Genomic DNA, 27,664 nt, shown 5'->3' with positions numbered 1-27,664 from the left:
GCTTTAACCCTTAAAATAACGGAACCGGAGCCGTTTTAAGCTTTAACCCCTTTACAGTCCCTGGTATCTGCTTTGCTGAGACCCAACCAAACCCAAAGGGGAATACGATACCAAATGACGCCTTCAGAAGTCTTTTATAAGTATCAGAGCTCCTCTCACATGCGACTGCATGCCATGCCTCTCAAAAACAAGTGTGCAACACCGGCGCGAAAATGAGACTCTGCCTATGCTTTGGGAAAGCCCCTAAAGAATAAGGTGTCTAAAACAGTGCCTGCCGATATTATTATATCAAAATACCCAGAATAAATGATTCCTCAAGGCTAAATAAGTGTTAATATCAATCGATTTAGCCCAAAAAAAGTCTACAGTCTAAATAAGCCCTTGTGAAGCCCTTATTTACAATCGTAATAAACATGGCTTACCGGATCCCATAGGGAAAATGACAGCTTCCAGCATTACATCGTCTTGTTAGAATGTGTCATACCTCAAGCAGCAAAGGACTGCAAACTGTTCCCCCAACTGAAGTTAATTGCTCTCAACAGTCCTGTGTGGAACAGCCATGGATTTTAGTTACGGTTGCTAAAATCATTTTCCTCATACAAACAGAATTCTTCATCTCTTTTCTGTTTCTGAGTAAATAGTACGTACCAGCACTATTTGAAAATAACAAACTCTTGATTGAATAATGAAAAACTACAGTTAAACACTAAAAAACTCTAAGCCATCTCCGTGGAGATGTTGCCTGTACAACGGCAAAGAGAATGACTGGGGTAGGCGGAGCCTAGGAGGGATCATGTGACCAGCTTTGCTGGGCTCTTTGCCATTTCCTGTTGGGGAAGAGAATATCCCACAAGTAAGGATGACGCCGTGGACCGGACACACCTATGTTGGAGAAATACTGTTTTGACACAGCAATCCTTTTAACAGTATTATTAAAGCAAAAACTGAGAATTTGCATATCTTACCCACAATTCTCTTGTGCATTGGTAACATTGTATATTAAGAATTTCTGGGGAAAAGCAAGCGGGGATACTTGCCTAGATGTGCTAATTTCCTTGGATAGAGGAGATTATATATATATATATATATATATATATATATATATATATATATATATATATATATATATATATATATATATATATATATATATATATATATATATATATATATATATATATATATATATATATATATATATATATAATAGATGAGAAATGTAACCATACAAGTTGCAAAGGATACTTAACACAGTGACACTTCCATAACACAGACACCTGTCCTCACAGGTTTATTTAGTTATTATTTAGTAAACTGACTGAGGTCTGCATAAAGCTGCCTTGTGCCACAAAAACAAGACTAGACGTCTTACAAGAAGGTAAAAAGGTCTTTAATGTGTTCCAGCTGCACATATCTCTGGATAAGGACACAGCGCCGATGTCAACGCATGCCCAAAGGGTTTAGGCATCACAGGATAGTTACAGGTCTGAGGCACTAACAGCAGGTGAGGTTGTGTCCGTTGTGGCTTTGCCAAGGGAAAAAGACATTTTCATGCACAAGCTACAAGTTTCAGACAGCCTTTGCCCTGAGTTACATAGTTGCTCCCTTGTTACACCAACCAGAGAAAGGAAAATTATATAAATTAGTTATTTAATAAGGCTGGAGCTGGGCATAATCTGGGGTAACAAGACTGCGGTGTGTGGCTTTGGGCTTTCATAATCACACGTAACATTCTTATTAAATAGGGGGACACACAGAAGTAATAGTGCCCGGACTGGCAAGTGTATTCTACCGCACATAACCAGGGTAGTCAGTTACTGGCATCAATAAACACGGGTATCTGTGAGTGCGCGCAATGTCAGCAAAGCCTGCTCATTCAGACTGCCGTGTCAGAGTTGCTGCAGGCATATCACTACAATATATTATATAGATCTGTGCCAGCTCCAAGCCTAGTGTGGTCCATAGTGAGTAGTGGAGGCAGCAGCCCCCTCTCTGTATTAGCTGCTCTCTCCCTCTGTGATAGCAGGGTCCACAGGCGGAGCCGGCTGCCCATCACTACTTTGCTGGTTTTTCTCCTCCTCTTCATCATCATCCTCCTGAGGATACAGCTCGGGGTATTTCTGCATACACTCCTGCATCGCACGGAACTGCTCCAGGCAATCCGAACCTTTGATCTCTTCTTCACTGTAGTGAAAGCAGGAGAAGGCCGACTTGAACTGCTCCCCACAAGGTCCACTGGCCATGCCCCCGAGGCACGGACAGTTCCAGTTAATATCTCCATTTGGTAAGATCAACCCTAGACAAAACAGGGAACACAACATTAGAGGCTCTGTGTAGTGTAGCATGCAGACTAGGCACTAAATGCAATACAGAGAAGACAGCAGTGACCTGTATGGAGTAGAGTCCTCCACCCAGATAGTGCTAGAGGTGTGCACAGCCAAATACATCATACTGAAGTTAATTACTCTACATGTGCGAACACAGCAATTATACATATTAATATTTTTTGTATGTCAGACAAGAGCCACGCCCTTAACAATGCTGGCACCTATTATATTATTAATACTGATAATTGAATAATGTTTACTACTGATATTCTCTTGTAGATTTTTACACCAGCCTACTGTATAACTGGCCATTTTGGGTTATTCTCATATCTATATACAAATACCACTGTCTGTCTGACTCGTAAATTTTTTAAAAAAATGTGTCGAGCCCTGCTTGACCAACTCTTGATATAGCAGCTTTTCTACAGTAACGTACGGATCACACCTTACAGATGTGATGTTGAGTACTGGCCTGTGATATTTTATGGTGCTGTACATAGTGACTAACATACTAAACACGTCCATGTTATGTTCTTATAAAAATGCAATAAACTTAATACAAATCCATATTTATGCCTCTTTATCCAACTCACACCTGCTTTCTTTGTAATATTGTTATGCTGTTCTATTAACCCTTAGTTCCTGTGTATACTGTATTTATTGCTGGGTAGGGCATGGGCTTTCACAATCATCTACAGTTACTGCACAAGCTTTTTTGTTTTTACTAATGGAGAACACTGACCTGACATATCACACAGTACAGTCTAGTTAGATTATAAACTCACAAGTATGGCATATTTATGGATTTGTATGTAACGGGTAAAAGGCAATGTGTACACTTTTTTCCTCCCTTCCATATAAATGTATTGCATGTTTCTACAAATACATTATACTTTTGTTCCAAGCAGAAAACCCTGTTCTTACCAGAAACATAGGATTTGACGGTAGATAAGAACCAAAAAGCCCATCAAGTCTACCGATATTACATGTTACCGTTTTCTTAGGATAGCCTTGTGCATGTCCCATCAAGTCTACCCATATTACATGTTACTGTTTTCTTAGGATAGCCTTGTGCATGTCCCAATAAAGTCTACCCATATTACATGTTACCGTTTTCTTAGGATAGCCTTGTGCATGTCCCATCAAGTCTACCCATATTACATGTTACTGTTTTCTTAGGATAGCCTTGTGCATGTCCCAATAAAGTCTACCCATATTACATGTTACCGTTTTCTTAGGATAGCCTTGTGCATGTCCCATCAAGTCTACCCATATTACATGTTACCGTTTTCTTAGGATAGCCTTGTGCATGTCCCATCAAGTCTACCCATATTACATGTTACTGTTTTCTTAGGATAGCCTTATGCATGTCCCATCAAGTCTACCCATATTACATTACTGTTTTTCTAGGATAGCCTTGTGCATGTCCCAGGCATTTGTGTTTTTATTCCTTTACAGTGCCTGTGTTTACCAACTCTTTTGGAATTTTGTTCCAGGAATCCACCACCCTTTCCGAAAGAGAAAAAAAAAAAAAAAAAAAAAAAAAAAAAAAGAGAAAACAAAAAAAAAAAAACCTTCCTTACATTTCTCCTGAATCTGCTACTCTGTAACTTATAGGAATAGTCTAGTCAAAACTAAACTTACATAATGCAGATAGAGAATGCAATTCTAAGCAACTTTTTCTTGGCTTTCTTGGTATCTTTATTTAAAAGGGATAGTAAAGTCCAAATTAAACTTTCATGATTTAGATAGGGCATGTAATTTCAAACAACTTTTTAATTTACTTTTATCATCAATTTTACTTTGTTCTTATGTTATTCTTAGTTGAAAGCTAAACCTGGGTAGGCTCATATGCTAATTTCTAAACCCTTGAAGACTGTCTGTTATCTAAATGCATTTGACAGCTAAAGGGCATTAGTTCATGTGTTCCATATAGAAAACATTGTCCTCATGCACGTGAAGTTATTTAAGAGTCAGTACCAATTGCCTATAATGTAAGTCTGCCAAAAGATCTGAGATAAGGAGGCAGTCAGCAGAAGCTTAGATACAAGGTAATTACAGAGGTTAAAAGTATATTAATATAACAGTGTTGGTTATGCAAAACTGGGGAATGGTAAATAAAGGGATTATCTATCTTTTTAAACCATAACATTTTTTGGCGTTTACTGTCCCTTTAAAAAAGCTGTAATGTAAGCTTAAGAGCCGGCCCATTTTGTGTTCAGCACCTGTGTAGCACTCGCTGGTTGGATGGCTTCATTTAAACACCAATCAGCAAGCGCTGGGCTGGTTTTTAAGCTTCAATTCCAGTTTTTTTTAAATAAAGATACCAAGTGAATAAAGAAACATTAATACAAGTAAATTAGAAAGTTGCTTAAAATTACTTGCTTTATCTGAATGATGAAAGTTTAATTTTGACTAGACTATCCCTTTCAGATTGTGACCCCTTATTTTGACATTTTTGGGGGAAAAGGCTTCCAGTCTCAACTTTATTAAAGGGACACTGAACCCAATTTTTTTCTTTTGTGATTCAGATAGAGCATACAATTTTAAGCAACTTTCTAATTTACTCCTATTATCAAATGTTCTTTATTCTCTTGGTATCTTTATTTGAAATGCAAGAATGTAAGTTTAGATGCCAGCCCATTTTTGGTGAACAACCTAGGTTGTCTTTGCCGATTGGTGGATAAATTCATCCACCAATCAAAAACTGCTGTCCAGAGTTCTGAACCAAGAAAAAAAGCTTAGATGCCTTCTTTTTCATATAAAGATAGCAAGAGAACGAAGAAAAATTGATAATAGGAGTAAATTAGAAAGTTGCTTAAAATGGAATGCTCTATCTGAATAACAAAAAAATTTTTGGGGTTCAGTGTCCCTTTAAGTCCCTTGATATATTTGAAGGTTTCTATAATGTCACCTCTTTCTCTTCTCTCCTCTAAACTATACATATTTAGGTCATAGCGTCTTTCTTTGTACGTTTAATATTTTAGACTGTGTACCGTTTTAATAGCCTCCTTTGGACAGTTTCTAGTTTATATATTTCCGAAAGATATGGTACACAGTATTCCAGATGAGGCCTAACTAGTGATCTGTAAAGTGGCATAAGAACTTTTTCTGCTACTAATACCTCTCCCAATGCAACCAAGCATTCTACTGGCCGCATTGCTTATTGAATTTTATATAATCTGAAATAATAATTCCCAAGTCCCGTTCCTCTTTAGTTACAGTCAGTAACGTACCATTGATTCTACACACTTAAAGGGACACTTAACCCAAATGTTTTTCTTTTGTGATTCAGAGAGCATGCAATTTTAGGCAACTTTCTAATTTACTCCTATTCATTTTTCTTCGTTCTCTTTCTATCTATATTTGAAAAAGAGGGCATCTAAGCTTTTTTTGATTCAGTACTGTGGACAGCATTTTTTTATTGGTGGATGAATTTATCCACCAATCAGAAAGAACAACCCAGGTTGTTCACCAAAAATGGGCCGGCATCTAAACTTACATTCTTGCATTTCAAATAAAGATACCAAGAGAATGAAGAAAATTTGATAAAATTAAATTAGAAAGTTGCATGCTCTATCTGGATCACTAATGAAAAAATTTGGGTTCAGTGTCCCTTTAATCTTAGCATCTACGCCAAGGCAATACATTTAGAGTAGATGCTTGTTCCTTTTCACAATTAGTGGTAGATTCTATCAGCCAATAAGCATAGATATCTAAGTATGCAACAAGCACGGCCTTCCAGTATTTATTTCAACTGGTTTTATTTTGCTGCCATGATAGAAAATCTGTCATGCGTTAGCATAATTCATATAATGTATGTTTGACTATGTTGCTTTATACAGAGCACTGAAACTAAAAAGGGACAACAAGGTTCCTATCATGATTCAGATAGAACATAGAATTTTAAACAACTTCGCTATTTACTTCTATAATAAAATTTGCTTCAATCCTTTGTTATTCTTTGTTGATGAAGCAACACTACTGGGAGCTAGCTGATCAGGTAACCCAATGACAAGAGACCTATATGTGCAGCCACCAATCAGCATCTAGCTCCCAGTACTGTATTGCTGCTCCTACCTATGTATGCTTTTCAATAAAGAGTAACAAGAGAACAAAGCAAATTAGATAATAGACGTAAATTGGAAAGTTTTAATCTGTATGTTCCATCTGAATTATGAGAGAAAAATTTGGGTTTCATGTTCCTTTAAGTATAAATGCAAACTAATAGCAAACACGTCTGCACAGAATGTATACTGCAGTACTAATGATCACTGGCTCAGACATGTCACATGTCTACTGGAGAAGAGTCAAAACCAGTAAAAAAATACTATTAAAACAGGGGCACTTTCATTCATGAAACTTTACATTGCAGCTTTTTAAAAAAAATGTTTTAAATAGCTCTCTCTTCAGCAAAGCCGGACCGGCGATCCCCCCTGCCCGCTTCTCATGCTGTACTTAGCACAGCAATGACGAAACCGGTTTCCTCCAATCACGGCGTGGCCTCTCAAGATAGACGGTCTGGAGTGCCCGCCATGATTGGAGGAGGCCGGTTTCGTCATTGCTGACCTAAGTACAGAGGAGCTGCAGGTCAGGCTTTGCTGAAGAAAAAGGTAAGTATTTTAAAAAAAAAGTTTCATAAATGAAAGTGCCCCTGTTAATAGTATTTTTAAAAAACGGGCACCAATTCATGAATCCTTTACATTCACTTTAATATAGAGCCAAAAGGAACAATAAATCTATCCCCATTTACACAGAACTAAACTGTGTGCCAAGCGTAGAGTCAGTCCTGGGCCTGACCGCAGAAGAGTTCACATAAAGTCACAGCACCAGGGAACAGCGCTAGTCATGCCAAGACCTTTACTGAGAATCTTGTTAAAGGATTACTTTCTGTTATAATTTTTAAGCTAAACAACTAACATATTAAAGTTAATAAACATTAATTAAAACTTACTGACCTATATTTTCTCCAAAACGAAGTTTCATAACGTTCTAAAAGTTATATCTTTTATTCGCCCACTATTTTCAGCACTGCATGTTCAAAATACTTAAACCAATAACTTTGTGTTTAAAGCGCCATTTTGAAACCTAGGTATTGTAAACGGATTGGTACAGAGCAAAGGATACCCACGGAGTGGGTTTGGAAAACAATTAAATTTGCAGACAAGATTTCTCATAAACGGTAGAGATATGTTAATGAAATGCAATTGATAAAAAGCGTATTTGGGGTAGTTAGTTAGCAACAGGCATAGAAAATATTTACTTACAGTGGCCCTTTAACTTAATTCTCCTATGTCTAAATGTTGTAGAAACAATCTCAGCTAATAGGGTAGTTAACTCACTCAGTAGCACAGCACTACTGTCAGATGCAGGAGGCCAGTACAAGGGTGCTGTAATCCCTTGACAGTCACAAATCCCCAAACGGCAGCACCTTATAGCAGATAAAAATCTTTATTCCATCATACCTGGGTTAAAACAGAGTGATGTTTTCCGTACATACGATTACGATTGTATGATTAAGGGTTATGCACTCGAAACGTCACTCTGTTTTAACCCAGGTATGATGGAATAAAGATTTTTATCTGCTATAAGGTGCTGCCGTTTGTGAATTTGTAGTTAATAGGGTAGTGATATAATATATCAACCTTATATTAAATTACCACATGCAGCGTTATAACTGGCTAATACAGGACGACGGTACAATAAATGCTCAGTAACCACGTGCAGCGCTATAACTGGCTAATACCGGGGGGGCGATACAATAACCGCTCAGTAAACACGTGCAGTACTATAACTGGCTAATACAAGGGGACACAACAATAACCTCTCAGTAACCATGTGCATCTCTGTAACTAATACAGAGGGACGCAACAATAACCTCTCAGTAACCATGTGCATCTCTGTAACTAATACAGAGGGACGCAACAATAACCTCTCAGTAACCATGTGCATCTCTGTAACTAATACCGAGGGACGCAACAATAACCTATCAGTAACCATGTACATCTCTGTAACCAATACCGAGGGATGCAACAATAACCGCTCAGCAACCATGTGCATCTCTGTAACTAATACCGAGGGACGCAACAATAACCTCTCAGTAACCATGTGCATCTCTGTAACTGACTAATACCGGGGGACACATAACAATAACCTCTCAGTAACCATGTGCATCTCTGTAACTAATACCGGGACACACAACAATAACCTCTCAGTAACCATGTGCATCTCTGTAACTGTCTAATACCGAGGGACGCAACAATAACCGCTCAGGATGTCCGCTTTGAGTGTTTCATCAGGCTCTGTAAATATCTGTCCCAGGGTATACAGGTTCTGCCATCACCACATTCAGCACCAGGCCGAAATTCATTAAAGCAGGACTTTAAAATACTGGGCACTGATAATACAGGCTTTGGTACCCAGCAAGTAAAATATCCTTCTGTCCCTGGGTACGTGGGTGAAGGGCAGTTCTCTAAGTGTTTAGGCACCAGCACAGCACATCACATAAGTTCTGCATGACGAACAGGCTCACCTCTCTCTTCTGCCCACCCAGAACTGAGGCATAAGTTAAGGGGCAGCAACCAGCAGGGTAACATCAGTGTTCTCCACAGAAAACTTTGCCAGGTGGGGGTAGTGTAATATTTTCTAATATATCATTTTCTGCTAGCCAAAAGGACAAATTGATCATCATTAAGCACATTTATGTTAAAGTGATTGTAAAGTCAGCCTTCTGTCTAAACAGCTGTGTAACAGTTATCACGAAAAAACTTGAGTTTCATTCATCAAATTTTAAGATTTCAAATGGATACCTGTATTTTCATTATTTTCTATCAATTTTCGGCTAAATCATCCTCCTCCCGGCATTCGCGCTCCGTTGCTGTCCTTTTTGATGGACGTCTTAATAGCCAATAACGGCTCTAACCACGGGGGAACCCACCCTCTTATGACGTAATACGTCCTTATTGCGCATGCGTTCATCTTCGGTGCAGAGCTAATCTATTGTAAGCTTGTGCACATTTCGCGTATGCGCAATAGTAGTAAACACGGCGTAGCAATAGAATGTTATACGGAGTCCTGTAATTTCCTCTGTATTGTAAAGCTTGGATTAGTGGATCTGAAAGGGCTCCGTATATAGGTTAGATTGTTTTATTTATCTTATCTATGTGACAACTATGTTATAAAGCGGAAACAGCAGTAACGCATGCGCAATTGGAAAATAGACACGGGAGCGCGCAGTGCCGATATGTAAACAGCGGGTGGGAACGCTGTTTGCGTAATATGGAGGAAAATTAGCAAACAGTGAGTGGGAGGAGCGGGTAAGTGAATGAGCGATATTGAATATATAACATAAAAAAGAAATTAAACATTTTATTAAAAAGTTCTTGTAGCGGTATGCTTAAATCGGATGATTCGCTACCAAACTATATTAGACAAACATGAAAAATTTACATTCACTTTAAATTTTGCAATTTGTGCACTAAACATTGAACATTTTTTAATATTGGCCAATTTTAACTTTATATAAAATTTTAGCCAGGTCAGTAAAATTATCTGGGTGGGGCCCCCATTTAAAGGGTCCTGAAGAAAATACTGATCTTGTTGTGCATAGTCTGACCAATCATTGCTGCTCTTACACAGCAACAATTTAACCCAATGCTTGCTCCATAGAAATACTACACCTGATCAAAGAACACGGACATCTCACTTCCCTCTAGGCATGGCATATTACAGTACTGAGAAAGGACTGTGCAAATCTTATAAAGGTTAATGTTCCTCACTTTGTATTGTTTCATGCTGCAATATTCCATAGTTACGCAAGAAGTAGGCACATAATATACTTCTCCAAAACAGTAAATAGTAAACAGTGGGATAGAGCTAATCCCCATGCGTGTTTTGTCCATAAGTACGTAATTTTACAGGAGGTGCAGATCACTGACTGCTACACTTGGAGCTACAATCTACTAGCCTGCAAGTAGAGGCAATGCACAGCCCTTCATGGTACAGTCAGAAAACTGTATGCAGAGTTGATGCATGATGTGCAGCTGACCTATGGAAGACAAATGTGCATGATCAGTTTGTTTACCAAAAGCGAATGGTCATATTTATACTGAGCCGTTAGTTGTGTACTCTACAGCAGCACACAGACGGGTGTGGTACAGTATCAACAAAAAGCTAGGGACAAACAGTATAGTTTTACTAAGCACAGAAGCACGCTGGTTACACACATACACACTGCAGTGTATTTATACTGAGCCGTTAGTGTACCCTACAGTATCAGCAAGTAGCTAGGGGTACACAGTATAGTTTTGCTAAGCACAGGGAGCTGGTTACACATATACTGCAGTGTATTTATACTGAGCATTTAGTGTACTCATGATGAGCCAAGGGTTAAACAAGGGTCACAAGTCCAAAAATTGGCCTTTAGGGGATTCTTTCAAGGCACCAAACTATGTAAAAGACAAAGTATACAGGATGTCGCTACACTTTAGTGAATAAACTTTATGAGGCTGCCGTTACTGGAGTGAAATGTCACATGATTCTAGGCAAAATGGTTGCCAAGTGAAAAGGGAGCACACAACAGATATTAGGCAAGTGCGCTGAACACAGAAGGTCGGCAATACTGCGCTACTCATCTCATACGCATGACTTACCATGGTCTTCATATGGGTCATTGGGGTCATCTGCAATAAGCTCAGCGCTGCTTGGAGTTTCATGGTCCTCTTTGGTGACAAAGATAATTTTGTCCTTTCCTAGCAGGGGAAGAAAGTGTTTGTTTTTTTTAATATGAGTGTTTCCCTGTTGAATTGTGAGATACGTCTAATATTTAGTAAACAAGACAAAAAAAAAAAAAAAGTTACTCCATGTGCCCTCCCCAGCTGTGCTGCTTGTGGTGCACTGTACGTGTAGTCACGTATTACCTTACAGAGTATCACACAGGTTACATGCCCTCCCCAGCTGTGCTGTCTGCAGTAGATACTAAACCTTATGCACTGTACGTGTAGTCACATATTACCTTACAGAGTATCACACAGGTTACATGCCCTCCCCAGCTGTGCTGTCTGCAGTAGATACTAAACCTTATGCACTGTACGTGTAGTCACATATTACCTTACAGAGTATCACACAGGTTACATGCCCTCCCCAGCTGTGCTGTCTGCAGTAGATACTAAACCTTATGCACTGTACGTGTAGTCACATATTACCTTACAGAGTATCACACGGGTTACATGCCCTCCCCAGCTGTGCTGTCTGCAGTAGATACTAAACCTTATGCACTGTACGTGTAGTCACATATTACCTTACAGAGTATCACACAGGTTACATGCCCTCCCCAGCTGTGCTGTCTGCAGTAGATGCTAAACCTTATGCACTGTACGTGTAGTCACATATTACCTTACAGAGTATCACACGGGTTACATGCCCTCCTCAGCTGTGCTGTCCGCAGTTCACTGTACCTGTAGTCACGTGACCTTACAGAGTATCACACGGGTTACATGCCTTCCCCAGCTGTACTGCCTGCGGTGCACAATACCTATAGTCACATGACCATACAAAGTATCACATGGGTGACCTCAGAGCAGCATTAGAATAGCACATGTAAGGTGCACACAAGTCTAAGAGAGGGGATGCTAATTGTACAGGAGCACAGACATGCAGCTGATTCACGGTGACCTCAGGGTGACTTGTGACACACATGACTATAACTTGCCCTAAACAATAAGACTCAGTGTCAAGGTCACTTCTTATTAATATATCAAAGGTGACTGACCCTCACATAATGACACCACATGGTGCTCTCATGCCCTTCCCAGAAACCCCAATAGTAAAGAGGCACACAAGGGCCTGTACTGTCTGTTTCACTTATACCTTTGTCAGTATCCTCCACAAAAATACTGGATAACACGTACACGATTGGGCAAAAGTGGTATGTGGGTCACACAATGGCCCAGTTCCAAGGCTCTGTTAGGCCCCATCCATTTTTAACCTCTTAGCTGACAGTAAACACAAACTAAAGTGATCTAAACCCTCCACTGACCTTTGCTGCCAGTAACACACAGAGCAGTGGTTTATAACATTAACTGTGGAAGCAAGTAAAAACCACAACAGAGCACGTACCTCCCCCCCACCGGTGTCCACAGATAATACACAGCACGTACCTCCCCCCCACCGGTGTCCACAGATAAGACACAGCACGTACCTTCCACCCCACCGGTGTCCACAGATAAGACACAGCACGTACCTTCCCCCCCACCGGTGTCCACAGATAAGACACAGCACGTAAGCCCCTCCGTGTCCACAGATAAGACACAGCACGTAAGCCCCTCCGTGTCCACAGATAAGACACAGCACGTAAGCCCCTCCGTGTCCACAGATAAGACACAGCACGTACCCCGTGGTGACTACTGATAACAGAAACCACAGGTATGTCTGGTGACTACAGATATAAACATAGATAATACACAGCACGTACCCCAGTGACTACTGATTATAAACAGCACGTACCCCAGGGACTACAGATAATAAAGAGTACCAATGAGTGTTGATGACTAATAAGATAGACCATTAATATGCAGGTGCCATTCAGAAGACAAGTGTGCAATATCTATGTAGTACTGAGATAGCGGACACTTGGCTACTGTCGTATACCCAGAGCGCGGTTAGCTCGTGCACAGTCGGTAAAAAAAAAAAAAACCTGCGTCCCGTCACTCACCTTCCTGCCGGCAGTAGGACATGGCTGCAGCTCACACGGCGCCCAGCACAACTCGCGCACGCTGATTACGTCACTTTCGGCGACCTGAGAAAAGGATCACGCTTTAGCTGACTCAGTAGAGCCCGGTGTGAAATGACAGTAGCAACATAAACAAAACCTACAAGTGCGAATCGTCACTAAATATACAATGTTGTGTGTAAAGATGACTTGTTACAGCATGTCAGAAGCTTCTACAGCTTACTCACCGAGAGGCGTTACTCTGGCACAACACAAGACACCTATACCCGGCAACTGGAACACCTGAACTACATTTCCCGAAAGGCAACTATTAGTTGTGGTTTTACACATGCGCAGTGCTGCAACGTGTCAGGGAGGCAACTTTTTAGCAAGAGGAGCAAAAAAGTAACACAAATTGTGACAGCAGCGCGAGAGCAAGCATGGCTGGAAAGGTAACGTTCGCGTGTAGTGTTTTCGTTTGCACTGTATTATATGTATGTACTTTGTGTGTGCAATATGTGTATACTGTGTGTACTGTATATGTGCAATATGTGTGTTTATGTGCAATATGTGTGTATGTGCAATTTGTGTGTAGTGTGTATGTGCAATATGTGTGTGTGCGTGCAATATGTGTATTATTATCGGTGTATAGGGATCAAACGGTAGAGTGCCCTGCCAAGAGTCGCACTGTTGTAGTCTGCTCTTAAGAAGGTGATCTACAAACAGCTGGACTCTTAGGCTTATGTGCTAAGGGGGTTCAGGGGATAGCAATGGAGGAGAGCAACTGGTATAAAGAATGTTTGGTGTAGGTTGTATGCATCCCTGAACAATGGAGTCTTTAGGGAGCACTTGAAGTTTTCAAAACTAGGGGAGAGTCTTGTGGAGCGAGGCAGAGAGTTCCACAAGATGAGAGCCAGTCTGGAGAAGTCCTGTAAACGGGAATGTGGGGAGGTAACAAGGGAGGAGGAGAGTAGGAGTAGCCTCTAAACTTCTCTCACTCACAAACTCCTTTAGTCTCTCACAATCCACCCTATTCCCTACTCACCGTGACAGACACTCTCTTGATCTGGTATTCTCCTACCTCTGCTCCTCTTCTAATGTCACCTGTCACCCATTTCCCATCTCAGACCACCATCTGCTCACCTATAATCTCAATGTACATGCTAAACCTATTTCTCCCCCCCCCCGCCTCCGCACCTGTAGAAATCTGCACACTGTGGATCCTCTCCAACGTTCTAACCTTATTCAAAAACGCCTTCCCCACACTTCCACGGTATCCTGCCAATTCATCCGCAAACTACCGCCCCATATCACTACTTCTGCTAGCTTCTAAAGTCCTGGAAAAACTAGTTTTCGATCACCTAACACACTTCCTATCCTCCAACTCATTGCTTGACCCCCTGCAATCTGGCTTCCGTCCCCAACACTCAACTGAGACTGTCCTCACCAAGGTTACTAATGATCTTCTTTCTGCTAAAAACAATGGCCACTATTCTATACTCATGTTACTTGACCTATCTGCTGCCTTTGACACTGTTGACCATCCCCTCCTCCTACGGACTCTCAGCTTCCTTGGGCTCTGTGACATTTCCCTCTCCTGGATCCACTCTTATCTCTCTAATAGGTCCTTTTCTGTCTCATTTGCTGGCGACTCCTCCTCTCCATTGCCTCTGTCTGTTGGAGTACATAAAGGCTCTGTTCTAGGCCCTCTACTCTTCTCTATTTATACTTCCTCACTGGGTAAACTTATCAGTAGCTATGGCTTCAGCTATCACCTCTATGCTGATGATACTCAGATCTACCTATCCACCCCTGCACTCTCTCCTTCTGTCCTTTCCCACATCAGCGACTGCTTATCTGGCATTTCCCCCTGGATGGCCTCTCACCACCTAAAAATCAACACGCCCAAGACTGAGCTTCTTCTAATACCCCCCCATCTAACTCTACTCCAGTTTCTAACTTTACTATCACTGTTGGTGACACTACTATCTCCCCATCACCCCAAGTCCGCTGCCTAGGAGTTACACTTGACTCCAATCTGTCCTTCATACCCCACATCCAATCTCTCTCTTCATCCTGTCGCAACCACCTACGCAATATCTCAAAAATTCGTCCTTTTCTGAGTGCTGAAACTACTAAACAGCTAATCCATTCCCTAGTAATCTCCCGGCTTGACTACTGTAACAACCTACTAACTGGCCTTCCTCTCTCCCGTCTCTCCCCCCTTCAATACATCCTAATTGCCTCGGCTAGGCTAATCCACCTCTCCCGACGCTTTGTATCCGCTGCACCCCTCTGTGAGTCCCTTCACTGGCTCCCCATTCACAGCAGAATTAAATTCAAAATTCTCACTCTGACCTACAAAGCCCTTACCAATGCCGCCCCCCATACCTGTCCTCACTCATCAACATATATACTCCAGCCCATTTACTAAGATCCAACAACGATCTACTCCTTGCCTCTTCTACCATCACCTCCTCTCATGCTAGACTACAGGACTTCTCTCGTGCGGCACCAACACTCTGGAACGCACTTCCTCGAGCTGTCAGACTTTCCCCCAACCTCTCCTCCTTTAAACGCTCCCTAAAGACCTTCTTGTTCAGGGAAGCCTATCACCAAATCAGTAACTAATAAATTCCACTTGCTTAATAGTTGCCCTTATCTAACTCCACACTAACATCATTCCCACCTTTGCAGTCCCCACCTCCTGTTTCTCACCCTCCTACCCATTTAGATTGTAAGTTCCCATGGGAACAGGGCTCCCAATTCCCCCTGCATTTGTTTGTTAAAATTTTGTCTGGTATTGTCCTTTTATCTTTGTTACCCATGGACAGCGCTGCGGAATCTGTTGGCGCTTTATAAATAAAGAATAATAATAAGAGGTCATGAGCAGAGCGAAGAGGGCAGGAGGGAGAGTATCTGGAGACAAGGTCTGAGATATAGGGGGGAGCAGTGCAGTTGAGGGCTTTGTATGTCAGAGTGAGAATTTTGTGTTTAATCCTAGAAGCAAGAGGAAGCCAGTGAAGGGATTGACAGAGAGGTGCAGCAGATGAAGAGTGATGTGTAAGGAAGATGAGCCTGGCAGAGGCATTCATTATGGATTGTAAAGGAGCTAGGCGGCAGCTGGAGAGACAAGAGAGGACAGAGTTGCAGTAATCGAGGCGGGAAAGGATGAGAGAATGGATTAAAGTTTTAGTTTAAGGAAATGTCTAATTTTAGAGATGGTTTTTAAGATGGAAGCGGCAGGCTTTAGCCAAGGACTGAATGTGAGGAGTGAAAGAAAGATCTGAGTCAAATGTGAACCCAAGACATCGGGCAGGCGTGGTAGGGGTAATGATGGAGTTGTCGACAGTTATAGAAAGATTGGGGGTGGAGATTTTGGAAGAAGGGGGGAAAATAAGGAGCTCAGTTTTGGAGAGATTTAGCTTGAGGTAGTGAGAGGACATCCAATAAGAGATGTGAGAAAGACAGTTAGTGACATGGGTTAGCAAGGAAGGAGATAGGTCTGGTGCAGAGAAGTAGGTTTGGGTGTCATCCGCATACAAATGATATTGGAAACCATGGGACTTAATTAGGAAACCTAATGATGACGTGTAGATTGAGAAGAGAAGGGGACCAAGGACAGAGCCTTGCGGTACCCCGACAGAAAGTGGTGACGGGGCAGAGGAGGACCCAGAGAAGGCTACACTAAAGGTACGGTTTTACAGGTAGGAAGAGAACCACAAGAGGGCTGTGTCACAGATGCCGAAGGATTGGAGGGTTTGGAGCAAAAGAGGGTGGTCAACAGTATCAAAGGCTGCGGACAGATCAAGGAGGATAAGCAGAGAGAAGTGGCCTTTTGATTTTGCTGTAAGTAGGTCGTTGGTAACCTTAACAATTGCTGTCTCTGTGGAGTGATGGGGACGAAATCTAGATTGCAGTGGGTCAAGGAGGGAGTTTAATGTAAGAAGGGAGGGAGGAGGGAAATAGGGCGGTAGTTGGATGGGGAGGTTGGATCAAGGGAACGTTTTTTGAGGATAGGTGTGACCAGTGCATGTTTCAGAGATGAGGGAAATCTACCGGTGTTGAGGGAGAGGTTTAAAATGTGTGTGTGAGTATAGAGGTAAAGGTAGAAGAGAGGCAGTGGAGTAGCTGTGAAGGGATAGGGTCAAGGGGACAGGTAGTGAGGTGAGAGCGCAGTTTAAGTGCAGAAACTTCTCCCTCAGTAACAGGGGAGAAAGAGCTAAGTTTATGGCTATGTGGGTTGTGGTTGATTGCGAGCGTTTGAGGGGGTGAGAGAATGGAAGTATGTTGAGAGCTGATTTTGTTTCTGATGGAGTCGATTTTTATTGAAGTGGCTGGCAAAGTCTTGAGCTGACAGAGAAGTTGTATTTGGAGGTGGGGTGGGTGGAGAAGAGTATTGAAAGTGGAGAACAGACGTTTTGGGTTTGAAGAAAGATTAGAGATAAGAGTAGAGAAGTAATGTTGCTTATAGAGATTAAGGGCAGAATAGTAGAAGTTCAAGATGAATTTGTAATGAAGAAAATCAGCTGAACTCCGAGATTTTCTCCAGTGTATAATGTGTATACTGTGTGTGTATGTGCAATTTGTGTGTGCAATATGTGTATACTGTGTGTGTATGTGTACTGTGTGTGAAATATGTGTATACTGTGTATTGGAAAATTTAAAAAGCAAGAAGCGCTAAACTTCAACTATCAAATACACTCACCCAACTAGAAATGGGAATATATACATATAGCTCAATAGCTCCCAACAAATTTAGCAAGCGATACACACAGAACAATTTAATATTATGAATTCATTTTTAAAGGTATAAATTGCATAGAATGTTTAATTTTTAGTTGTATTGTGACACACAAAAAGAATCTTAATTTAATATTATTTTGTGGCCGTTTTTTAATTTTTTATTTACATATAGCTGTTGAAAATTATAATCAAATATTGTAATCCACCTTTAAATTAAGAAAACATTACAGATCCACCTTTACAAATGAGAAACCACCTTATAGCTTATAGATCACCATTAAAGATATCAAGAATACCACCTTAAATAATGAAGGAGACATTACCACCTTAAATGCAAAAGAATCATTGGAGGATTTTTGCACAAATGAGAACCCAGGGTGGGGTATTTAAATCCAGCAAACATTCCCTTTGGATAGCAGTCTTGAAAAAGCCTAGTTATAGGCAAAACGTATTGACGTTATTCCAGGGGTCTCAAGAAACTCACACAGCATTGAAAGAATTTTTTCAGTCTCTATCTGACAACTAACACTGCGCAGAGTATAGGAAGAGATCACAAGGAAAGATTAAAGGAGACCACGACAACTATCTGGTCATAACAGATGAACACACACGAAAGTGGAGGTGAGAAGAACCGGTAGCCCTGGTATACCCGTCACCTTTGTAAGACCTACGGCAGATTTGAAATACCAGCATTTCATATGTGACGTTGTCACACTCCAAGGGGTCAGAGGTGAGATCAGAAGTTCAACGGTCCAAGGTTAGACCACAAACGTGTTAACAACACGCCATCTAATTCTGAAACAGAAATAGCAAAGAGACCGGTTACGTATCTCCACTACACCTAGCAGTGTGTTCACGGTATTGTGTTTATGGGCATATTACGGATAGCACATTTAGCAATTATTGCAGTATATAACTGTAACAAATCAGTGTATTACGCATAAAGTGTGATTTGTCAAAAGCCCTGAAGTTACAAAGTACTCTGGACTAAAGAATATTATGATTGACATATTGCATAAGTAAGCCTCCTACGACAAGTGAATTGTGAAACATTGTAACAAGTAATATTGAAACAACTATAAAGTTTTAAAGGTGGTATTGATTTTTTAAGGTGGTAACAAACTTCCAAACAGCTGTATGATCAGTAGTATATACAAGTTTTCTGGTTATTGTCACCAAGAGGAGATGTCCTCATATAAAAATAATAGTGTACGCTTTTTTATCATATGGTTTGTTTATTGTATGACTTTTATTGTATAATTTTTATTGATAAGATTTTTATTGCTAAAATTTATTCCATGCACCTATATTATACGTTTTAGATAATAAATTCTATTTTCATTTTTGACCAAGTTATGGTGGTATATTGTGTAATTTATAAGAATAATATATCAGAGACAATAATTGTTTGATGCACAACCCTAGCTTTCTAATACTTCTAGTATTTTGTTTAGCGCTGTTTATTTTTTCCTTTTTTGTGTATACTGTGTGTCTGTGTGTCTGTCTAATATGTGTATAATGTGTGTAATATGTGTATACTGTGTGTAATATGTGAATACTGTGTGTGTGTAATATATGTATACTGTGTGTGTAATATGTGTATACTGTGTGTGTGTGTGTAATCTATGTGTGTGTAATATGTGTATACTGTATGTGTGTGTAATATGTGTATACTGTGTGTTTGTGTGTAATCTATGTGTGTGTAATATGTGTATACTGTGTGTGTGTGTAATCTATGTGTGTGTAATATGTGTATACTGTGTGTAATATGTGAATACTGTGTGTGTGTAATATGTGTATACTGTGTGTGTGTGTGTAATATGTATATACTGTGTGTGTAATATGTGTAATCTATGTGTGTGTAATATGTGTGTACTGTGTGGGTGTGTAATATGTGTGTACTGTGTGGGTGTGTAATATGTGTGTACTGGGTGTGTGTAATATGTGTGTACTGGGTGTGTATGTATGTGTCACTTTAATCCTATGAACTGTACAGCTGAAATACCTTAATAAACTGCCAGGGTAATGCTTCAAGTTATCTCATTTATTTATATTTAATTGTGATTAAAACTATTTGTAAATTCTGCTACCGGTTCTTTGCTCCCTTCCCAGACAATGAAAATAATTTCACAAAGCTAAGCCAGGCGGCCACGTGTCTCCATCCAAGTTAGATAACAAATGGATCTATTAAATGTAACAGGCATGTGGGGGCACACGTGGCACAGACTTGTCTATAGTACCATGCATTACTTAAAAACTTTATTTTGAAGGGCAAATTTGAAAAAGAAAATGACAAAAACAGTATTTATTAGCTCTACAATACCAACAAATATCATGCTGCATTTAGTCCTTTTTCATGTGGTATTGAAGAGTAAAGAGATTTGACATCTAAGGGTCTGTTCTTCTCAAACCATTATTTGTATATTGGGCATAAGGCAGAAGGGAATACAGATACAGCTGTAAAAGGAAGTTAACACTTATCCCTTGGGTAGGAACACCTATGTGCAAGATAATCTGCCTCTCTGGGGTCATAACATATGTTTATTTAACTTGGGTATGCACTGAAAAGTTGGAGTTTTATTTGAAAGCTGGTACTGATCTTTAATATTAAGTTGCCTGTGATTTGTCAGACTACAGACAGCGTACGGGGACACAGCACTGTGACTAGCGTGCAGAAGCCAGGCTTCCTTGAGCGTCTCAGTGACACAGCTGGAGGCATGTTAGTCGGCCTGCTCAGTTTCACTCTGTCATTCTACCTGCTCTTTACCAATGAGGTGAGTAGGGTGACTCTGGGAACCGGGTCTGATTTGTATGTGGCAATTAACACAAGAAATTAGCCTATTGTATCCTATATGTTGCATAAAGGAAACATATACAGAACAGTGTAGATATAAATAGATGCTGCAGCAGTACACCCTAATGGTGTTTACCTTGTTATGTTTAGATCATTCATACATATTGGTATAAGACAGGACAAGCACAGCACTTAAAGGGACGGTCAAGTCCAAAAAAACCTTTCATTTTTCAAATAGGGCATGTAATTTTAAACAACTTTTCCAATTTACTTTTATCACCAATTCTGCTTTGTTCTCTTGGTATTCTTAGTTGAAAGCTAAACATAGGAAGGCTCATATGATAATTTCTAAGCCCTTGAAGGCCGCCTCTAATCACATGCTTTTTTAATTTGCTTTTCACAACAGGGGAGAGCTAGTTCATGTGAGCCATATTGATAACATTGTGATCACTCCCGTGGATTGTGGCAGACACTGCACTAATTGACTAATATGCAAATCAATAGATAATAAATAAAATGTCATGTGATCAGGGGGCTGTCAGAAGATGCTTAGATACGAGGTAAAAAGTATATTAATATAACTGTGTTGGCTGTGCAAAACTGGGGAATGGGTAATATAATAAGGGATTATCTTTCTTTTAAAACAACATCAATTCTGGTGTAGACTGTCCCTTTAAATTAATAAAGTGTTGTTGTGGATATAGCGCCAGAGCTGAAGTGCACCTGTGGCTCTGAACAGAAGATAACTAGCTAGCCTCTGTCATCCTTGTTATTGATTTTATACATTTGTTTATTAATTGGACTTTCATCTTTGTTATTGATTTTATACATTTGTTAAACATTGATTTTATACATTGTTGAATACTGTAAAACATTTTCTATTGTTGATCCACATTTTTATTTAATTGCATTTTTAACTTAACTGCCTTATTGTATGTTTGCATATTTATGCCACTTCAAATTCCATATGTTTATTAGGGAAGTTTGTAATTAAACCTGTTTTTAATACATCACTCGCCTCCATCAACACCTAGCCCACTCTGAGGCGCTCTGAACACACACACACCCATTGCTGCCCCTTTAAATTAACCAGTATAGAAAATACTGACCTGTACTTTGTTTGAAATAAATAGATGTAAGATCCACTGATGTTGAAGTAGAAAAACAGTACATCTGACAGCCTTACACAGTCCTACAGCTCACCATAAGCAGGTCATATCCAGTACATCTGACAGCCTTACACAGTCCTACAGCTCACCATAAGCAGGTCATATCCAGTACATCTGACAGCCTTACACAGTCCTACAGCTCACCATAAGCAGGTCATATCCAGTACATCTGACAGCCTTACACAGTCCTACAGCTCACCATAAGCAGGTCATATCCAGTACATCTGACAGCCTTACACAGTCCTACAGCTCACCATAAGCAGGTCATATCCAGTACATCTGACAGCCTTACACAGTCCTACAGCTCACCATAAGCAGGTCATATCCAGTACATCTGACAGCCTTACACAGTCCTACAGCTCACCATAAGCAGGTCATATCCAGTACATCTGACAGCCTTACACAGTCCTACAGCTCACCATAAGCAGGTCATATCCAGTACATCTGACAGCCTTACACAGTCCTACAGCTCACCATAAGCAGGTCATATCCAGAACATCTGACAGCCTTACACAGTCCTACAGCTCACCATAAGCAGGTCATATCCAGTACATCTGACAGCCTTACACAGTCCTACAGCTCACCATAAGCAGGTCATATCCAGTACATCTGACAGCCTTACACAGTCCTACAGCTCACCATAAGCAGGTCATATCCAGTACATCTGACAGCCTTACACAGTCCTACAGCTCACCATAAGCAGGTCATATCCAGTACATCTGACAGCCTTACACAGTCCTACAGCTCACCATAAGCAGGTCATATCCAGTACATCTGACAGCCTTACACAGTCCTACAGCTCACCATAAGCAGGTCATATCCAGTACATCTGACAGCCTTACACAGTCCTACAGCTCACCATAAGCAGGTCATATCCAGTACATCTGACAGCCTTACACAGTCCTACAGCTCACCATAAGCAGGTCATATCCAGTACATCTGACAGCCTTACACAGTCCTACAGCTCACCATAAGCAGGTCATATCCAGTACATCTGACAGCCTTACACAGTCCTACAGCTCACCATAAGCAGGTCATATCCAGTACATCTGACAGCCTTACACAGTCCTACAGCTCACCATAAGCAGGTCATATCCAGTACATCTGACAGCCTTACACAGTCCTACAGCTCACCATAAGCAGGTCATATCCAGTACATCTGACAGCCTTACACAGTCCTACAGCTCACCATAAGCAGGTCATATCCAGTACATCTGACAGCAGTAAACAGTCCTACAGCTCACCATAAGCAGGTCATATCCAGTACATCTGACAGCAGTAAACAGTCCTACAGCTCACCATAAGCAGGTCATATCCAGTACATCTGACAGCAGTAAACAGTCCTACAGCTCACCATAAGCAGGTCATATCCAGTACATCTGACAGCAGTAAACAGTCCTACAGCTCACCATAAGCAGGTCATATCCAGTACTTCTGACAGCAGTAAACAGTCCTACAGCTCACCATAAGCAGGTCATATCCAGTACATCTGACAGCAGTAAACAGTCCTACAGCTCACCATAAGCAGGTCATATCCAGTACATCTGACAGCAGTAAACAGTCCTACAGCTCACCATAAGCAGGTCATATCCAGTACATCTGACAGCAGTAAACAGTCCTACAGCTCACCATAAGCAGGTCATATCCAGTACATCTGACAGCAGTAAACAGTCCTACAGCTCACCATAAGCAGGTCATATCCAGTACATCTGACAGCAGTAAACAGTCCTACAGCTCACCATAAGCAGGTCATATCCAGTACATCTGACAGCAGTAAACAGTCCTACAGCTCACCATAAGCAGGTCATATCCAGTACTTCTGACAGCAGTAAACAGTCCTACAGCTCACCATAAGCAGGTCATATCCAGTACATCTGACAGCCTTACACAGTCCTACAGCTCACCATAAGCAGGTCATATCCAGTACATCTGACAGCCTTACACAGTCCTACAGCTCACCATAAGCAGGTCATATCCAGTATATCTGACAGCCTTACACAGTCCTACAGCTCACCATAAGCAGGTCATATCCAGTATATCTGACAGCCTTACACAGTCCTACAGCTCACCATAAGCAGGTCCAATCCAATACATCTGAAAACCTTACACAGTCCTACAGCTCACCATAAGCAGGTCATATCCAGTACATCTGACAGCAGTAAACAGTCCTATCGCTCACCATAAGCAGGTCATATCCAGTATATCTGACAGCCTTACACAGTCCTACAGCTCACCATAAGCAGGTCCAATCCAATACATCTGACAACCTTACACAGTCCTACAGCTCACCATAAGCAGGTCATATCCAGTACATCTGACAGCCTTACACAGTACTACAGCTCACCATAAGCAGGTCATATCCAGTATATCTGACAGCCTTACACAGTCCTACAGCTCACCATAAGCAGGTCCAATCCAATACATCTGACAACCTTACACAGTCCTACAGCTCACCATAAGCAGGTCATATCCAGTACATCTGACAGCAGTAAACAGTCCTATCGCTCACCATAAGCAGGTCATATCCAGTATATCTGACAGCCTTACACAGTCCTACAGCTCACCATAAGCAGGTCCAATCCAATACATCTGACAACCTTACACAGTCCTACAGCTCACCATAAGCAGGTCATATCCAGTACATCTGACAGCCTTACACAGTACTACAGCTCACCATAAGCAGGTCATATCCAGTATATCTGACAGCCTTACACAGTCCTACAGCTCACCATAAGCAGGTCCAATCCAATACATCTGACAACCTTACACAGTCCTACAGCTCACCATAAGCAGGTCATATCCAGTACATCTGACAGCAGTAAACAGTCCTACAGCTCACCATAAGCAGGTCATATCCAATACATCTGACAACCTTACACAGCCCTACAGCTCACCATAAGCAGGTCAAATCCAATAGATCTGACAGCCTTACACAGTCCTACAGCTCACTATAAGCAGGTCATATCCAGTACATCTGACAACCTTACACAGTCCTACAGCTAACTATAAGCAGGTCATATCCAGTATATCTGACAGCCTTACACAGTCCTACAGCTCACTATAAGCAGGTCATATCCAGTACATCTGACAGCCTTACACAGTCCTACAGCTCACTATAAGCAGGTCATATCCAGTACATCTGACAACCTTACACAGTCCTACAGCTCACCATAAGCAGGTCATATCCAGTACATCTGACAGCCTTATATAGTTCTACAGCTCACCATAAGCAGGTCATATCCAGTACATCTGACAGCCTTACACAGTCCTACAGCTCACCATAAGCAGGTCATATCCAGTACATCTGACAGCCTTACACAGTCCTACAGCTCACCATAAGCAGGTCCAATCCAATAAATCTGACAACCTTACACAGTCCTACAGCTCACCATAAGCAGGTCATATCCAGTACATCTGACAACCTTTCACAGTCCTACAGCTCACCATAAGCAGGTCATATCCAGTACATCTGACAGCCTTACACAGTCCTACAGCTCACCATAAGCAGGTCATATCCAGAACATCTGACAGCCTTACACAGTCCTACAGCTCACCATAAGCAGGTCATATCCAGAACATCTGACAGCCTTACACAGTCCTACAGCTCACCATAAGCAGGTCATATCCAGTACATCTGACAGCCTTACACAGTCCTACAGCTCACCATAAGCAGGTCATATCCAGTACATCTGACAGCCTTACACAGTCCTACAGCTCACCATAAGCAGGTCATATCCAGTAGATCTGACAGCCGTACACAGTCCTACAGCTCACCATAAGCAGGTCATATCCAGTACATCTGACAGCCTTATATAGTCCTACAGCTCACCATAACCAGGTCAAATCCAGTACATCTGACAGCCTTAAACAGTACTACAGCTCACCATAAGCAGGTCATATCCAGTACATCTGACAGCCTTTATATAGGTCATATCCAATTATAGATTTTGTTTATAGTTAGACTTACACACCTTGTTAACCTCTGCCTCTTCTGGTGGTCCATTGGACTTTGTAAGGCTGTCAGATCTACTGGACATCTACTTCAACAAAATCAGTGGATTTTACTTCTGTTATTTAAAGTGTAGGTCAATATTTTCTCTATTGTTTGAGTTGTGTTTTATATCTCTGATCATAAAGGTTTTTCTTTTTTGACTGAAAATGAATTGCTAGTTGTTGAGCTGCAGCTCACGGAAAGTTCTGAGTATTTGTAAATGCAATAAATGAATGTTACACAATGTGCTGAGTCTTGTTGTTGTATTAGCTCCATGTATAAACACTGGCTGAGGCAGATATTGCACTTGAGACAGACACAGCACTTACTGAGCTACAGCGGTAGCCTATTAAAATAAAATTATTAACTACACAAGCACTAATGACTATACACAGATGACAGTTTTGGATTCCAGTTAGGCACAATCCTTACAGGAAGTAACCCATTTTCAGTAGACATTAGGAATGGGGGGAACCTGGTATTACCCAGATGCACTCAGCCATTACTGTGATGAAGTGTACTATATAGAATAAGACAAAACAAAGGGGCGCCTCATGTGTGGTATCATTAAGTATAAACACAACCACAAAGTATTATGAGCCAAATGGATACTCACATTACTAAAAAGCACACCTATGTGCTTGTAGGAACAGGCTGCAGATTTAAAAGGTGTGGCAGCTCACCCAAATAGGCAATCAATCGTTGTCTGCAGTAAGAGATGAAGCACAAAAACAAGCACCAATTGTGCAGATCACTCAGGATATACTTTATATTCACTTTACACAGGTGTAAAATGGGTACTCACATGTTAGATGACCACACCAATGTGCTAGTAGGGACAGGCTGGCAGATATTAATGTGGTGTGTCAGCTCACCGCAAAGGAACTTTTCCTCAGTGTGTAGTTAGTCAGACTCCCATTAAGGCAGGTGCAGGTAGAAAATACCACTCCCAAAAAGTATTAAAACATACTATTTATTATATAAAAACAAATCAGATTAAAAATATAAATGAGTGGATTCCGGGTGTACAATCTTGCCCCCTAAAAATGCGACCCGTTTCTCGGCACACACGCCGTTTCCTAAGGCCTAGTATTTTTTAATACTTTTTGGGAGTGGTATTTTCTACCTGCACCTGCCTTAATGGGAGTCTGACTAACTACACACTGAGGAAAAGTTCCTTTGCGGTGAGCTGACACACGACATTAATATCTGCCAGCCTGTCCCTACTAGCACATTGGTGTGGTCATCTAACATGTGAGTACCCATTTTTACACCTGTGTAAAGTGAATATAAAGTATATCCTGAGTGATCTGCACAATTGGTACTTGTTTTTGTGCTTCATCTCTTACTGCAGACAACGATTGATTGCCTCTGTGGGTGAGCTGCCACACCTTTTAAATCTGCAGCCTGTTCCTACAAGCACATAGGTGTGCTTTTTAGTAATGTGAGTATCCATTTGGCTCATAATACTTTGTGGTTGTGTTTATACTTAATGATACCACACATGAGGCGCCCCTTTGTTTTGTCTTATTCTATATAGTATACCTAGATCTGTCGGTGAGGAGGTGGCTGCCACTACCTGGGAAGAGGATATACCCCACATTGTGGATTTGAACTTTCCTTGCATAGACTTGCTGGGACATTTGATTGTACTTACAAATCTGTGTATATATACATGGTGTTTAGATGTTATCAAAAGTTATAGATTAGCGCCCCCTATTTTTGTATTTGACTGTGATGAAGTGTCCTGTCTTCCTACCCAAGAAGTAGATATTTAGCTACTCAAAAGGATAGTAAACACCAAAAATGTTATTGTTTAAAAAGATAGATAATCCCTTTTATTTACCATTCCCCAGTTTTGCATAACCAACACTGTTATATAAATATACTTTTTACCTCTGTGAATACCTTGTACCTAAGCTTCTGCAG

General features: G+C 40.9%; 2 protein-coding genes across 2 annotated transcripts in view; one reads left to right on the top strand and one right to left on the bottom strand.

Moving 5' to 3' along the window:
- Positions 1-1,368: 1,368 nt before the first annotated feature.
- Positions 1,369-13,122, bottom strand: CHCHD4 (coiled-coil-helix-coiled-coil-helix domain containing 4). The gene is made up of 3 exons (XM_053688980.1): positions 13,039-13,122; positions 10,979-11,077; positions 1,369-2,296 (listed from the first exon to the last, which is right to left on the bottom strand). The coding sequence occupies exons 1-3, from the start codon at positions 13,058-13,060 to the stop codon at positions 1,998-2,000; spliced, it is 420 nt and encodes a 139-aa protein (XP_053544955.1). The 5' UTR covers positions 13,061-13,122; the 3' UTR covers positions 1,369-1,997.
- Positions 13,123-13,394: 272 nt separating this feature from the next.
- The window catches only part of TMEM43 (transmembrane protein 43), a 71,505-nt gene continuing 57,235 nt past the window's right edge, over positions 13,395-27,664 (top strand). Inside the window, exons 1-2 of the mRNA XM_053720922.1 lie at positions 13,395-13,487; positions 20,412-20,555. Coding sequence (XP_053576897.1) covers positions 13,476-13,487; positions 20,412-20,555 — 156 coding nt within the window. The 5' untranslated portion in view covers positions 13,395-13,475. The remainder of the gene's footprint in view (positions 13,488-20,411; positions 20,556-27,664) is intronic.

The sequence above is a fragment of the Bombina bombina genome, chromosome 7, assembly GCF_027579735.1.
Source record: "Bombina bombina isolate aBomBom1 chromosome 7, aBomBom1.pri, whole genome shotgun sequence".
In the NCBI taxonomy this organism is placed as follows: Eukaryota; Metazoa; Chordata; class Amphibia; order Anura; family Bombinatoridae; genus Bombina; species Bombina bombina.
This window is presented reverse-complemented; position numbering and strand designations above follow the sequence as displayed.